Source organism: Apteryx mantelli, chromosome 12 (assembly GCF_036417845.1).
Source record: "Apteryx mantelli isolate bAptMan1 chromosome 12, bAptMan1.hap1, whole genome shotgun sequence".
Lineage (NCBI taxonomy): Eukaryota > Metazoa > Chordata > Aves > Apterygiformes > Apterygidae > Apteryx > Apteryx mantelli.
This window is the reverse complement of record NC_089989.1, coordinates 328212-345337: the sequence shown is the minus strand read 5'-3', so window position 1 is coordinate 345337 and position 17126 is coordinate 328212. Positions and strand designations below refer to the sequence as shown.

The 17126-nt window shown below is 52.3% G+C and overlaps 1 protein-coding gene across 1 annotated transcript; it reads right to left on the bottom strand.

Annotated features, from left to right (window-relative positions):
• Positions 1–1757: 1757 nt before the first annotated feature.
• Positions 1758–10262, bottom strand: LOC136993212 (ankyrin repeat domain-containing protein 7-like). The gene is made up of 10 exons (XM_067303633.1): positions 10048–10262; positions 8634–8748; positions 8214–8387; positions 8015–8121; positions 7131–7268; positions 6692–6840; positions 5307–5377; positions 4836–4889; positions 3513–3717; positions 1758–1936 (listed from the first exon to the last, which is right to left on the bottom strand). Exons 1-10 carry the CDS (start codon positions 10260–10262, stop codon positions 1758–1760), a joined length of 1407 nt encoding a protein of 468 aa, XP_067159734.1.
• Between the last annotated feature and the right edge of the window lie 6864 nt (positions 10263–17126).

Sequence of the window (17126 nt, the reverse complement as noted above, 5' to 3'; positions counted from 1 at the left end):
TCTTGCTCCAGTCGGGCTTCTGCTGGCTGTTTCCCCTCTACTAACTCCTTCGCTGGCTTTCTTTTGCTCTCACACTTCCCAAACAGAAAGAAGAAATGGCACACACAACTCAGTAATGGCATCCATAAGCACTGGGCGCAGATGGCGTTCCTCACAAAGATGTTGCAGGACGTCTCTCTCTGCTAGCCAAGGGCCGCAGAACTCCAGGGGACAGAATTCCCACATAAAGGTCGGCGCTTCAGTTCTCCCACCAGACAGGCCAATACTGAGGGACAGAAACAGTTGCCTGCCAGACCCATTCCCCACCACCACCAAAAGTGAAGGCCACCCGCTACTAGGGGCCCATGGGGGAAAGGTGGAAAAGACCCTGAAGAACAGCTTCCTCAGTCCCTCTGCTACTAGCAGGGGGTACTTATGCGTCCACATCAGTGGAAAGCAGAGCTTAATTTAAAGCTTCAGGGGGATCTTCAGCCATCAGTGGGCAACGGCCCTTGGAAGAGGTCACTGTTATGGAATTCCTGGACGGTTTAGCTGCCTGCACGTGCACACACACGCACACACACACACACACACACACACACACACACAAAATAATAATAAAAAAAAATCAAAGACTGGAAGAAGAAATTCACAGCAACCATTGATGCACCTGCTGATTTTGGTCTTCTTCTGAGGGCACGCGTCTTGTCCATAAGCCAGTGATCAGGTCCTCCAGGCGATTCTGAACCTGCGGAAGCATTAAAAGAAGCAAAAAAGCCACACTGACGCTTTCCAGACTGAAGCTCACACCTCATTTAAGGGGTATTACCAAAAAGAAATGCCACAAACATTCCTCCATCTCCCTACTCCTTTACTATCTACCCCCTGTTCCAGTGATCCAGCAGTTTCCCCTCACTGAAGACTTTCTCCACCAAATCAGCCCAAGCACACCAAAATAATACTGCCTATGGACGTAGGATTCCTTTATTAGTCACACCTTGGCATCTTGGGACTTCTTCCAGGTACTTTACGGATTTACACCTTCGAGCCAAGGAATCCACAGTCACTAAACAGGGAAGGTGCTCAGAGGCCGGGGAATGGAATTCTTGCCACAGTCTGAGGATGCCAGCTAGGGCTCGGCGACAAAGCGCTTGGCACCGAGGCAATTCCACAAGCTAACCCGCAGAACGCCTTTCAGGCAGGAACATCTGAAGTGCTGCTGCCCGATGCCTTAAGCACCACGATGGGTATCAAGCATCAAACATTCAAACCAGCACGCGAGAGGCAAACCCTTACCTCACACAGTGTTAAGAAAGACGCAAACCCGCAAAAACTCTCAGAGCCACAAAGCCTGGGAATGGACCAACAGCAGCCGATCATCTGTAGGCTGCTTTCTTCTGAAAACTTCCCCGCATGCATATATACATACATAACTTGGCTCAGTAGCTCATGAAAAAGGAAGGTCATGACTAGCTTACAGAGGCAGAGCCGTGCAGCTCTTTCTGAAGAACTGCGAGGCTATCGTTGTGTTGTTGGGCTCTGCCTTCCAGGCTGGCATTTGCAAGTTCAAGCCTTGAAAAGAAACACAGGTCTCGTTATGGGAACCCACAAGAGCACAAATACCGACACGACCGCGTGAAAGAATGTAATCTAAAGCAAAAGCCTCTCTCAAAATCACATATTGACTTGCTGTGATGCAGCAAGGCAATCCTGTTGCTTTTTCCACCATCCCAGAAAGCAAAGCCTTGCTTCACTGTGTCAGTTCCTTACCGTCCCACTCATTCTTCCAGGTCTTTTAGGCTAACAGCTCCCGAGGAGGCTCCCAGAAGATCTTGCAGTTGCTGGGAAGAAGCCAGCGCTTCTCTTTGCTTATTTTCCAGGGCTGTCTTCAAATCCTGAACACAACGCTCAGACCGAACACACTGCTCTTCCAACTCCTGCAACTGTAAAACCACAGCTAGGACCCACGGTAGTCAGCTGCGTTTCCATACAGACAAGTTGACTGCTTCGACTCTCAAGTCGGCTCTCCAAAACCCTGTTGCTTCATCCTCTTTCATACTGGCCTCTCCCATCCCCATCTTGATTGCCTACAAGCAGTCCTAAACACTGCCGCAACATCAACCCTACTCTTTCAATGACTCATGATGCTCCCAGCATCCAGGTGGTCACTCCTCCATGTGAAGCATTAGTTGAAAAGTTCACCCTTCTCCTGCAGCGACTTCCCAACTCCAGAATAATGGCCAAATCAGGGAGACTGCTATTCCAACACTGCCCATGCCGCTACACCTTATTCTTACACAAACGGTGCAAAGACGGTCCCTACACAGAGTAAGTCGCAAAAGAATTCAGAACTGACCGCAAGTTCCTTGCTCGCGGGAAGAAAAAGGGCAGAGAATGCAAAAAGGCACCATGCCAACAGTCCAGTACGCCCACTGTTTCTCCAGAGCAGGCACCCTCCTTTGCCAAACCAAATGGAAGAACATCCATACGCACCACAAACGTGGTCGGCGGCTTTTCAGGGAAATACGCGCACCTTTGTCCAAGGAAGGACACAGTGGCTGCACGTCAAAGACCTTCCTAACCCTAGGCAGCAGGGTTAGAAAACAAGGCAAGTCACTTTCATGCCATTCAATCTCCCCTGTTGACATTATGCCCAGTGTAGGAAGACAACGTTAGCTCAGCCCGCAGCACAATTCAGAGCACCTGCCTGAGATGCTGCTTCACCTATACAGTGCAAAACCCCCACCTATCAACGAGGGCTGCTTCTTACTTAGCGTGGGTGTCAGGCCGTGGGGATTACACTGTCTTAAGCACTTGTTAAAGTTCTCTTCTTTTTCCAGTTCCTTTCAATAACCACCTCGGCATCCTCCCATTTCGCCACGTGCGAGGGCAAACCATGAAGAAGGATCGCACCCTTTTAAGCGCTGCACCCCCAGAACACAGACAGTGACCTTCGCAGGCACTTAACAAGCTACAAAGAAGGAACAAAATCTCTACACACACAGCCAAATATAAAGAAAGGGAGCAAGAGCCTGAACAGGAAAATACGCAACACTCTCAGGGCACCTGTAGCTCACCACTGTCGCCTTCAGGTGGGCCTCAAGACACAGGTGGGTTTGGAGAGGCAACAAACTGCTCTGCTCGTACGTACCCACCAGAAGGCTGCTCCCAACACACTGCTGGGCCCCTCGCGCTTGAAACGAGCTCCCTGAAGGGCCTGTTGTGTTGGCCACCATGGGGCAGGGGGAGGAAGAAGGCAACAGAAGGGACACTGCTGCAATACTACCCTAGAGCCTGAATGAGGGCTTACGCCTGTGGGCTGAAGAGCAATATCAGCTCTTACTGGCAAGGGAAACCAGCTGGCTTCTGCATGTTTCAAATTACAGTACCCTGCACGCCAGAAGAGGAAGAGCAGGTCATTGGCTTCAAGGTTCCACCGCCTTCACGGGTTATGACAGGGTATAATTACTGACTTGCTCAGATCCCCCAGCACTTGTTCTCAGAATACTGCTTTGTCCTTTTTCCTCATTTACAGGGAAAAACAACGTTGTCACAGTCATTAACGTAGTTACAGGCTTTGCCTACCTTGGCTTTAACCCTGTCCAGTTCCTCCTGCAACTGCAATTTGCCTTCCTTCAGCTCACTGCAACAAAGCTTTGTAACTTCAAGCAAAGCTTCGGGAAGTGACTGCTTTTCGAGAGCATCGGCTACCTCCTCCTGCAGCTCTCCAGCCATAGCCTAAGGAAAGATTGCTATGTGAGCATGAAGAAGAGGGCAGGAATGTGGAATGTGTCCTCCTTTTCACTATAGTTTCACTGCAGATATTACTCTCATCATCAAAGCCAGGGCTTCCTACTTCCAGCCCGTGCCTTTCATCCTTAATTCTGCAATACATCTGACGAGCCAGTCAAGAGTTCACAGGACTGAAGAAGTCTGCCGCCTGATATGCGCAAGGACTCATATGCTCAAGGCTGCAGACTAGAAGAGCTAACAGGACTAAAGAACTCTGCCGCCTGACAAGGCCGAGGAATCTGCACGGACACACAGGGAGGGGAGAAGCGAAACAGAGGTGTTGTGGTCTTGCCTCGCTAGCAGGGTCCTTCCAAGCAGACAAACAGTCCCATGATTATGAAACTCGCAAGTCAGCAAAGGCAGTGTTTGCCCAGAGCCCCAGCTGTATAAAAAGAGACTTGGCACCTAAGAGAGTTTGAGCAGGGACGGGAACGTGACCTGACCATCCTCTCCGGCTGCACCGTGAGCATTCCCCCCCCCCCCTTTTCCTGGGAGGATGGGTTAAGGTAACTCCTCGAGCTTGAGAGTCCTCTCACTAAGAGAGTGAGCAAGAAAGCTTTCAAGTAGGGAGAAGCAGTGCTTCCAATTACTAGCGCAGTAACTGATGCTTTCGGGTTATCCTTTCTAAATCGGTAATCGCATTATTTTAATGGATGTTACTAATCTAAGAGCTTGCGTGAGGGAGTAAACAATTTTTTTTATTACGTTACTGTCTCAGTTGTTACTATCCAACCTTCATAGCGTGACAACATCTAAAGTATGTTTGGAATCCGCTACTCTCTGCAGTCTCCCTCCTGCGCTCACTTGGGAATAACAGCTCGCTTTACGCTAACATCTTCACAGCTCTTTAACACAGTCACCTGTCCGTCATACTGAAAATCTGTTTGCGTTGCAGCTGCCTTATGTCCGGCACGCTTTCCTCTCTCATTTGCAGACACCTGGGTGAGCGAGAACACAGACAAGCACAGAGTGGGGCAAGGAATCTCCAGAAACACTTCAGCATCAATCTGCAGTTTAACTGGTGTCATACCCAAGCGTGACTGGGATCAGCGCTTAAGCATTACCTGCTGTTTCACTGCTGCTTCTGCACTCAGGCAGGACGTCGAGGAATGCAGGCTCTGGAAGCAAAAGAGGCCTTTCAGAACCCAAAACAGGGCTCCGAGCCTACACTGACTGTTTTGTTGTGGTTATTACTTGGCTGCACGGTTCCAAAAACACTCATTTCACTGGCTACTGTGGCAAAGAAGAAACAACCCTTCCAAGCACTTGCAGAACCACAATCTTTACTCTTTCAATATTACACTAGAAATCCCACTCAAAGGCCCGTTGCTATGAGGCCTAGGACATTAGCAGGCCCTAGTCAGTCACAGTGCTGACTGAACAGCTTGCACAGGGCAGAAGCTGCTCAAGTTCACAGGAACAAACGTACGGCGGAAGCGGCCAACGAGGGAACCGAGCCTCATCACTCATGGGGCCCATGTCCAAAGCAAGCTCCCGAGTGCTCCCCCCCACGGGGACCCCGCTGCGCCCCTCACTGAAAGCACCTCGGAGTCCCAGGGAGAGTCGCTGTCTTCCTCCCACTCCACTCCTGCTGCCGACGTAACACCTACAAAGGAAGTAAGAAACGACACGCCATGAGTCCTTCTTTCACTCTGCTGCTCTCCTCCATCAGGCAAGCCCTGCAGCCAAGAGACGGAGAACAGTTCAACTACAGAGGAAAGACAAAGCCGTGTCGTTCAGCCCCAGCCGCACCGCCGTGTTCTCGCCACTTCCCGTGGCCTTCTCTGCAGCAGAAGATGCCCAAGCCCAGCACGGCAGCTCACACGGCTACAACAAACGCCCAACAGATGGTCGGGTAGCATGCAAACCAGGCTCGGGCAGGCCGGAGTCACGGAGTAGGGAGGTTTCGGGGGCATCTCCCCTCCAAACTAGGGCTCCAGAGTTTGGCACTCACAAACACTTTGCACGGTAGAGGAGGAACCCTCAAAGCGCTAGCCAAAACATCCTCACACGCACAGCAAGTCGCCAAGAAACAACGCTCCTTACCTAGCACTACCACAAAACAGCTCCCTCAACTGACATTCGCTACCCTCAACCTTCACCTTACAAAGTATCCGTGGGAAACGTCGTCTCTCACTGTTCAAATATTAATTGACATGATTAATTCTTAGCATGTCAGACCTTCCAATGTCAACAATGCCTTCAAGCGTGCAACACGGACAGTTCTACAGGCCACACTGGAGTGGAACATTCAGGCGAGACAGCACGAACAAAAGCATGCCCCAAACCACTGATTTTTCTCATCATACTGAATTCTCCCCCCCCAAACTAAGTAAGCAAGCAAATTCAACACTGTCCTCATATTTCCTTCTAACGTTCCTAACTGAAAAACTAGCATGGCGCCAAGATGCTATGTGAGCAGACAGTTAGCAAATGCTGGTGCGGGCTGAACAGGATAAGGAGTGACTCAACTGCTGAACTCTTCATACCACACATGCGAGCATACGCCACAGGCAGATTGTTCTCTCTCTCTCTCATTCTCTCTTTGTCCCGTCCCCCTCCACCAACCTGTGGTTGAAAATGCCAGGTACTGCACAGTATTTGTAATTTTTTTTCTTTTTCTTTTCTTTTTTTTTTTTTTTTAAGAAAAAAGGAAAGCCCCCATCTATAAACATGGGGGATCCAATAGGCAACAACCCTCCGAACGGACGGCTAACACGCTAATTAGAGAAGCGCCCTCACGGCCTTGCAAGGCACGTGTCCAGTCGGCAACACAGAAGCGCATTTACAAAACTGTGTGCGCTACTCCATCCGAGACCTCCACTGAAGTCAGTGGTGAACACGGTAAGCTTCAACAACACAAGCCACCAAAAGAAAAGGCCGTAGGGATTTTCCTCATCAGCTCCTCCACGGATCCTACCTCCGCTGGCCAGAGCGCAGGCACCCAATGCAAAGCCAGCAGCTCCTGCTCCGGGAGGCGTGCTAAGCGCTGGCACGCCCTTTGCGCCGCCTGCAGAAGCTTCTCCCGCCTTTTCCCCGACTGCAGAGTCTACCAGGTGTTGACTAACACTGTATACAGAAAGAAAGGAAACACACTGATTTTCAGACTTTGCATTGCTCAGATGCGAGCTCAGCATCACAAACATGAAACCTAACGGAGCATTTGGGTGGAAGTCGAGGACAATTTCCCAATTTGCACTTGACACGGGAACAATATGTACCAGAAGAGTCCTTTTCGCCCAGCTGCAACAAAGGTCTCCACACACCATTAAACCTTGCTGCTGTTACCAAGCACGCCCATAAACCAACACGGACGTTCGGACAACTTAGCAACTCTAACGGTGACCCAAAGCACCTACCGAGCATGTCCAGAAGTTCTAGCGTAATCCTCCACTGTCCATCCAAGAATGTCTTCCTGGGAAAGATCAGCACCATAGCGAAGAAGAACTTCTATCACGCTCATGTCCCCAGCAGAAGCAGCAAGCATAAGAGGGGTCCTAGAGCATCCAAAAGACGATAGGAAATCTATCGGCCGATACAGACATTTCACTGGCATTATTTGCAGCCCTATTTGCTCCCAAAACAATTACTTCCCCCTTTCCCACAGGCAGAAGGAAAGCAGAGCCAACTACACGGAAGCACAGGAGAACTCAGGTCGGAAGGGGCCTCAGGAGGTCTCTCCGCCTAACACCTCCCCAAAGCACGCTCAGCTACGAGGCCAGACCGGGTTGCTCACGGCTTTACTCGGTCGGTTCTTCAAAGCCGCCAAGGAGGGAGGCTGCACAACCTCCTCGGGCAACCCGTTCCCACGTGTCACTGTCCTCGCAGCCAGCAAGGTTCTCCTCACATCCAGTTGGAACCTCTCTCGTTTCAACGCGTGCCTATTGTCAAAGCAAGTGTCAGGACAGAGAGACAACGCTGCCCGCAAGACAACACTTACCTACCAACCATGCCTGAGTTCTAAAAACCCGCTCCTGCCCAGCAGCAATGCTGGAGAACTAACGGCAACTCCCCTGCCTTGCGGCAACCAGACACAATGCTTTCTGGCAGTCCTGAAGGCAGAAGCCAGCCAGTGAGGCGCAACAGCAGCCAAGCGCAGATCATTTTTCCAAAGTCACGCAGAAGCGACTGCTTCCGTGTGGCTACTTACTTAGGCCTTTTAGAGGCTCACGCCCACGCCTCTCATCAGTCAAGCTTTAAGAATACTCAGGAGACCCACGCCCTGTTTGGACAAGCCCTTCACCTTTCAGACTGATCTCGAGCGTGCACGTCAGCTCCTTTTTTAAGCAGGAACTCCACCATCTTTTCGTGATGTTTGGACACGGCAAGAGCAAGGGGAGTGTATCCCATCTGAAAGCATAAATCCCCTCAGTTAGAAAAACACAGAGAAGTGAAGCAACCTTTTCTTTCCAAGAGCGGCCTTACCCAAACTCTGCGCTTACCTTATTCCGTGCATCAATACGGGCATTGTGCTCCAGTAACTGCCCTGCTAGAGAGGTGTTAGGAGCAATGGCAGCGAGGTGAAGGGCAGTGCTGCCGTTAACATCGGCAAGATTAGGGTCGGCACCGTGCGCTAGCAGAATGGCAACGCATTCTTCTTGCTGGCACTGTACTGCCTGGAAACAACACAGGAAAAAAGGAAACCTTTCCAGCAACTACGTTTCCCTCTGCCACAACTCCCACAGCTTGCCAACCTCGGAAAACAATAACGCGTTCAAAGATTAGGTAACGTTAGGCGCCTATTCGGCACCAAGCACGACACAATCGCCACCCACACCTAGGTCAAGAATCACCCAAGGGAGGGATCGCTCAGTGCATAACTTATAAGCCCTACCTACAGCAGCATCACATACTCCACGTACCTTCATCAGCGGCGATCTCTTGAAATTGTCACGAGGATCCAGCTTGCACTTGTTTCCTACTAAATAGGAAACAACCTCCGAATGCCCGTTAGCGCAAGCAAGATGCAGAGGGGTCCTAAAATTTAAATATACGACGTTAACACCGACAGACACGCACACAGCTGAAGACACCGCTCCTGCCTATGGCACGTGGGTAGGGCCACCCGTTTCCGGTTCCAAAAAACAAACTTAGAAAAAGTTTCTCATTCCTTCAGCCATGACAGCAGTTGCACACCCAAAGCCTGGGGCGGGCTAGGAAAAATGCCCCCCACCCCACCCCACCCCAGCACCCATTTATGAAGACGACGGTCACTCAGCTCCCTGCCTCGTTCCCTGCAAATGGATTCCTGCGCCCAGCCACAGGACTCTTCCCGCACAGCCTCAGGCTTCCGGTGGGAAACTGCTGCCCTCCACGCCTCTGCCCAGGCAACTGGCCACTGCCTCCAACAGCACAACACACACAGCCCAGCAAGGACGACCAAGCCTTGGGCACCTTAAGCCTACGGCAAGGGACCCTCTAGCTTTCGCCAGCATCGCTCACGTGACAACAGCGTGCCAGAGGCTAAGGAGGTGGCTTTTAGAACACCATCGCATCAGCTTTGTGCTGTGCTTTTCGGGAATTCGTGCCTTCTGTCCTTTCCCCGAGCTCACTACTGCAGCAAACGCGAGGACACGCTCGCTCCAAAGCGCCCTCGGTAACACCTAGCAAACCAGCCAGCAGAAACCTTCCCCCACAACACTGCCATGCCCACAGCAACAAAGCAGCACTCTGTCTTGCCGGCAGTCGTAGCTACCCTTCTCCTACAAGCTCGACCACAGAGGAAGCCCTCTCCAAGGCAGCAGAGCTGCCTTTCCAACAGCCCTCGCCAGCTGAAGAAAACGGCACTCCCTCCCTTCCTGGAAGGGCCCTGCCCTGCCCTGCCCTGCCGCGCCGCGCCGCGCCTGGAAGAAAGGCGGCCCTTCAAACTGCCCAGCATCTCCAATCAAACCACCGCAGCCGATGCGGCTACGAAGGAACACGCAACCACCTCCGAAGGGCTGCTGCCACGCACGCAGTACAGGTGACACTGCGGGAGAAGCCGCTCACAAAACCTGCCCCTCGTTTCGCCCTCCTCAGCCGAGCCGAGCCGAGCCGAGCCTCGCGGGCTGCCACCAGGCAAGGAGACCTCTCTGCTCGCAGCAAGGGCCCGCTGGAGCCTCCCAGCTGCGCCACCGCCGCCCCCTCCGCCCGCCGCTGCGGGGCCGCGCCGCAGCCACAGACGCAGCCGCCGCCGCCCGGCCCTCGCGGCCGCCCCTCGCGCCTCCCCCCACGCTCGCGGCGCGGCCCAGAGCCCGGCCGGGCGGGCGCGGGCGCGCGCGGCGCCGCCCCCCTCACCGCTTCGCCTTGTCCTGCCTGTCGATGCCGAGTCTCCGCAGCCACCACGGCCGCCGCACCCGTGCCAGGTCGCCGCTGGCGGCCGCGCGGTGCAGCTTGCCCAGCTCCTTCTCGCGGAGCTCGGAGGCGGCGCCGACGCAGGGCAGGGAAGTGCCGCCGGACGGCGACGGCGGCGGCCCCTGCCCCTTGCTGAAGAGCCCGAAGAGCCTCTTCATGCTGCGGCGGGGACGGGACGCGGCCCGGCACGGGCACGGCCCCACGGACACGGCCCCGCCTCGCGCGGGGGCAGAGGAGCCGAGCGCCGGCCAGTGGCCGCGGCCCGGGACAGCTGCTGCGGGGCTGCGCCCCGGCGGGCTGCGGGGCCGCGGGCTCGGAGCCCCCGGGCCGGGGGCAGAGGCGCGGGCTGAGAGCAGGGACGCAGCAAGGCTGCCAGCGAGGCACGCGCCGTCGCTCCGGCAGCGGCGGCCACAGCACTGAGAGCAACCGCCTCCAGAGGCCGCGCGGGCGCCGCGATGCGCAACGGCCACGGCGAGGTCGCGCGGCGGCGTCACAGAGCGGAGCGGGGGGGCCGCTGCGCGCCTGCGCAGTACCGCCGGGGCCAGGGCCGGGGCCGGGGCCGGGGCCGGGGCCGGGGCCTCCCTCCCCAAAGGCAGCGCCTTTGCTTGCATCCAGGCGACTCGCCAGGAGGAGAGGAGATGCAGCCTCCTTTCAGGGAGGTGGAAGTTCACCAGCGAAAACGCCCTCCCTCATGAGACTCCGCAGCCTCCCAAGCCCCCGCGCACTCGCGGCTCCCTCGAATATCAGCTCGGCCTCTCAGCCTGCCCGCCGTCCGTGCCCAGGCGCCTCCTACGCGCCGGCTAGCCCAGCTTGCCGTTCGCTAGCGAACTGCGCGCACCCCCGCGGGCACCCAGCAGCTCAGGGGAAACAGAAAGGCGCTGGTGCCCGCACCACAGACACGGGGGCCGCTATGGCCCGAGGGCTGCCTCCGGAGGCTGCCACCTAAGTCACTCGCTCCCGTCCACCCCATTGTCACCGAAATGGGGAGAAAAACTCCTTAGCACCAGTGTAGCACTGAGAAGCAGGCATTCTCTTTATTACGGCGCCGGGTGCATGGGGGATCGCTCCGCCCAACGTGCATGCCGCGTGTTGCATTAGCCACAGCTTCTATTGCTTTGGTACATACCCATGCATTAAATTTCCCGGAATGATTGTACATATTCATTCTATTTCCTGGAACTAATTATCATATTTACAGAGTCATTACGCATGCGGTCTGAGTCTGAGTCTCCGGGGGGCTTCTATGGGGGTCCCTAGTGGTCGCTGAAGAGCCCATTCACGGCTCTTAAATCCTGAACCAACCTATATTCTTTGCCATTTTGTTTCTTTACTGATAATCCTGGGGTGTTATATTCTGCTTCACGCTCTATCAATAACCCATAATTCCAAAATGTAGTTGTTAATTCTTCCAACCCTTTTCTAGCCTCCCACTTAACAGGATACTGCTTTTGTCTTACCGGTTTAGTCCCGGATTTTAGAACAACCTTCACTGGTTTCGCCAATTTAGACCAACCTGGAATTCCGCTAGCCCATACCCAGGCTATTACTGCATCGTCTGCTTCGGCAGGAATCTCTTCCTCCGGTTTTTGCGTGCTCTGTAACATAAAAATTCTCGCTTCCGCAGCTTTTGATTCAGGTGTTAGTAGCTGCACCTCTCCATTCTTAAAGGTTATCTGCACGTTCAACTTATTCAATAAATCCCTTCCCATCAAGGGTATGGGACATTCAGGCATATGTAAAAATCGATGAGTCACCCTGTTTTCCCAGTTTAAGTTGTAAGGGCTGCAAGAAGGGCCGATCCTCTCGTTTGCCTGTAGCGCCAACAACGCTTACAGTTTCATGGCTAAAGTTTCCTTTACAAGTATTAAGTACAGAGTAAGCGGCTCCTGTATCAACTAAAACTTCTACTCCATCATTTCCCAGCCTTAGTGTAACCAGGGGTTCGGCTGGGGACGCTTCCCCCGGTCCCCTTCCAGATTCCTCCTTTAATGCCAGTAGCTTAATGGCTTGCAGGGCTGGGTCGGTTCCCAGCCTGAGGTTGCCAGCCCTTTCTTTTCCAATGCCCCCTTTCTTTGCAGATTGAGCACTGATCTTTCGCCAGACGGGGCTGCACAAAAGGAGGTGATGTTCCCTTTCCCTTACTCCCTTTCACGCCTCGGTAACCCCCTCCTGGGCCTTCCCTTTCTCTGTAGGCTCCTCCAGGAGCCCTGGTTAAAGCAGCAGTCAATCTGCCTTCTCTTAGGGTTTCCCTTCGAACCTCTTGCATCTCTTTTTCCCTTTCCTTATTATTAAAAGCCGTCCATGCCACTTCTAACATTTTCCTAAATCTTTCGAATCCGCCTCTTCTAATTTCTGAAGGTTTTCTTCTTATGTCTGGGGCTGATTGTCCCATAAACATTGAAGTGAACTGCTGGGCTTCCTCTGCTTTTTCAGGATCCAGGGTGGTAGATTTCCCGGCAGTAGCCTTTAATCGTTCCATAAAAGCAGATGGGGATTCATTTGGCTCTTGTCTGACCTCATAGAGCTTAGACCAATTAATCGCTTTTGGCATGGCATGTCTTATGCCAAACCTTATCCATCTCTGCTATCTTGCTAAGAGTCCCCGGGGTCCCGGCTGCTTAGGATCCCACCCCGGCTCTGCAGCAGGAAAATTCTGGTCTATTGTTCCCTGCAAATCCCCACCAGCATGCGCTCCTTCTGCTTGTTTCCGAGCAGCGTTTAATACCATCTTCTTTTCAGTATCACCTAGCGGTGTGTCTAATATGACCTGTGAACCATTCCAATCTGGATCCTGAGTCCTAATTACAGTTTCAAACGCTTTAGCCACTCTCTCTGGATCCTCTCTAGAGTTCCCTGCTATTTCCTTCCAGGACCTTAACTCCGTTATTGAAAAAGCTACTTTAACTGTTACTGGTCCGTTATTTCCAACCGCCTGCCGAAGGGGAGCCTGTAAAGCCTCCCCCGCTTCCCCTTGTCGTCCCCTTGTTCTCCCCGCAAGCGGGCTAAATCCTTCCGCCCCTCTAAATCCTCCTCCCTGTTCATAACTCCCCTCCCCTGGTCCCTCTGCACCTCCAGCTCCACCGATAGCCTCGAAATCCCCCCCCAACCTCTGTCGGGGAGCGACCACCGATTCCAAATCTTCTTCCTCCTCCCGTCCACACTTCAAACACCTTTTTCCCATACTACAAGCGGAACAACACCTTTTCAAATTTCGACCCTTTCCCTCTTTCTCTAGTGCTAGTATCATTGGATCCCTTGGAATCATCCCGCAACCTTGTTGCCACTCACCCCTTTGGCAGCAATCCGACAGGCACTACTCTGGGAGAGAGACGAGCAGAGGGAGTAAGAGGGTACAATCGTATGGTCAGGGCAGGCAAAGGCAGGAAGGGGAAAGGAATAAAACAGAGAGACGTCCTAGACAACAAAATTTATGAAATACAAAGTTGGAACAGATACTTTCAGTTAAATACAGCACGTTGTTATCTCCACACCACTCCATTAAGAGGTAGAAGGCACGTTTCCCCAAGCTTCATTCGTCTCAGCATATCCACTCTTAGCTTTCTGGAATGGGGACTTCCTCTGCTCCAGCATCTTCTGATCGCTAACGACTTTTGCGGGTATGAAATGACAAACGCAGCTCTGCCAGAGCGGCGGCTCCCTAGCACTTTTGTTCAAATCAGATCCCATCATTTGTGGTCAAAACATCGCAGCACTCATGTATTGCCCTGGGAAGTGGCTCCTGGGTCTACATTTTCTGAAGATCCTTCAGTAGATGCCCAGGCAGAAGCTCCAGCCGATCCAATTTTCAGTTCAGCCATTGCTGAGGAAGCCGGGGGAGGGGGAGGGGGAAGAAAATGCCTTTTGTTAGTGTTACAGTAGGAAAAGCTAACAAGTCCCCAGACCAAACAAACCATATTACTCCTAGTAGACAGGCAACTCCATTCACAGTGCAGACGGATTCAATGCAACGGACTGGTGTCCGTCCAAGCAAATGCAAAGAGCTAGAAAGCAAGAGGCGGCCACTCGCGAGGAGATTAAAGACTACTGGAACAGAAGGAATTGCTCTCAGGGGCTACCTGCTTTGAAACAGGCCCAGCCACTGCAAAGCCGTGACTCTGGAGGAACAATTATCACAAAGACGTGGGATTATTCAGGGCTCCGGGGGGGGGGGGAGTGGGGGGGGGTGGTGTATGTGCGTGTACATTGTTTTTTCTCTCTGTTTTTTAAAAGCAACTGCATAATATTCTGTTATTCTGCTGTCACACAGACTGCTAATTCCGGGGCACACTCGGACCAGAGCTATTGCTGAGGTTGCAGCAGGCTCTGAGCATTGTCTCATGGAGTCTCACAGGGTGATGCAGATGACCGTCCTTGGGGAACTGTGAGGGTCAGCAATCACGTTTAGACTACTAGATTGGGTGTCCTGGAGCTAGGAATGGATGCTCATTTTCAGCTTAAAAGCTGAACCTAGCTTATTCATATTCTTCAAAGGTAATTTGAGAATAACATGGATTTACAGAGCCTTACCTCAGCCATATGAGCTTCCACTCTGTCTGTCACAGAGGAAGCATTGCCCACTGGGTCCGTCAGCAGAGTGGCTTCTGTAGCGCTCGTGACGATGTGCGGTGCCGGCTTCCGCAAGCCTCTCATTAGCTCAGTCTCGCCGCAGGCGTTTTGTGAGAGCCAATTCACATTCTAAATCCCTAATTCGCTGCTGCAGTCGGCTGACTGTGGAAGCTTCAGTAGCGGCTCTTATTTGTTCCACTCGGTGCTGGGTGGCTGCCTGTGTCTGAAGCAGATCATGCAATTTCAACCCCCAGGAAAGAAGAAGAGAACTTTCCCCCCAGTCAGCTTCCACACACCCAGTTTGAAGAGCACAGCCTCACGCAGGGAGGCAACTGTGCCCCCTCACTGCCCTCAACAATCAAGGGCAAAACCCAGAAGCACCACGTTACATAATCCTTTTTGTTCAGAAAGAAACCTGCTCTTAGCGCAACTTTTATTTTTTTTAAATCAAAGCTAGGACTAAGCAACCTCTGTCTCAGCAAGACACTAGTCTCCTTGCAATTCTTCTCTTAGCGCTGTTACCAGATTCCCCAGTGACCTATGTGCGTAGAGAAGATTATTCACAGAATCTCAGAATGGTTGAGGACAACCATCCAACCAGCTCACACCCTTCAACAGCCTCCTGAAGATATCAAGAGCCCATGACCCCACAGCCCTGACCGGCAGAAGCACGAAGTACTGAAAAATGGCAACAGTAAAGAAGGAATGAATGACAAGGCACAAGTGGGGGAAGTGGGAAGTAAGTTTACCTGCAGAAAGAGATTGACTTCCTGCAGTCTTTGCCTTAGCTCTTACCCAGTCTTTTGTTCAATCTCCCTCTTACGTTCTTCTGCGTGGCTACGATCCATCATCTTGGCCTCTAAATGACACCTGAGGACAACCACCTCTTCTTCCAGCTGCCGCTTCCTCTTCCACAGTTTTTCACGGCTCCCATGCATCCAAGCCAACTCTTCTCGCAAGCCTTCATTTGCTTTTTCTAGCTGCCTCGATTTTCTCCACTCTGTCTCCAGCCAGTGGGAAAGTTCACGGACCTGTAGACGGGGAAAGGACAGACTCCCTTAACCAGACAGAGAGGTCTAACCGTACGCAGTTCTGTGACAATCCGTGAAGAGTGTCCATTGAGACTGTGTTTGTCACCAGCTGACTCAGTATTTAAACCAAATGAGAGCCATGCTCCTCTGCTAAAATAAGCACATCTTTTAAATGATTTCCAGGAGGCTTCCTCAAGTTTCCCGCCCTTCTCAGCTCTTCTCCAACAGTTCACAAACCAACAGAGGCTTCACCTAGACAGCACAAACTAGCAGCTTTCCACCCACCCCTGTGGGCGGGTTGAAAAGCACTAGGGCTATTCTACAGTGAGCGCCTCATACGCTCACAGGAAATCAAACATCCACAGAGCTAGCCACCTTCTCCTTTCATCAGGAACAACATAGATCACGCGGGGTGTTTTGGATGGATGAGGGGGGCGCGAGGGCTGTGGCAGGTTTGTCACACAGTCAGATTACTTCAAGGCAGAAATCACAAGAAACACATCCTCTTCTTTCCGTGACACCGAAAGCTTCGTCAGCAGTGCTCCAGAAAGTAGCTTTTCAAGCAGTGGAGAAAGAAGGCATATTCTCTTCTAGATCAAAGCGGTAGTTTGTTTTCAAGAACTTTTAGGAAGTACCAGGTTTTCGGTAGGCCCCAAAGGTCAACTAAAACTCTGTTGTCTTCTTCTCTCCTCAGAAATTTACCTTTTCCACACCAGCACCCTTGTATCGCAACACTTCTTCACTTCAGGAAGGATTAGTTAGACATTTTCAGGGATCATAAGGGAAATCCCTTCATTTCAAAACACAGCCACCAGATAATTAACAATACGAAACAGAAGTCAGGAAAAGAAATCATACAGACCTCCAAAGAAAGCAAAAAACCCAAACCAACCAAAGCTCACCTTTGCTCTTAATCTACCAACTTCGCTGCCCCTTCCACAACACGTGTCCTCCCTTTTGCCCTGGAAATCCAACTGGGACTCACTCTCTCGCCTCTCATACGCCCTCAGTTTCTTCATAGCTGTTTCCAGAAGCCTCTTGGACCTGCACAGCAAATTAGTAAGTAAGATAGGAAGCCCAAGGACAGTCAGCCTTTGCGTACACACTTATGTGAGCACCAGGGACGGGGCTTACTTCATTTGTAACCTGACTGATAGACCAGGACTTATGGACCCAAAAAACAAACCAAACACCAAACCAACCAACCAAGCAAAAAAAAATCATTCCCCTCCCACAGATCACTTGCAGGCTCAAAATTTCGGCTGCTCCCATGAAGGTACTCCCTCTGCCTGAAAACAGAGGGAAGGGACTTCTTCCTGCCTGCCTGCCCACTCACCCTCCCTCCCCACGACAACTGCAGGGCAGCCTGCTCTTCCACATACCTAAAACCGTACGCTCACGTACAGAAGCCACTTGCAAGATCTA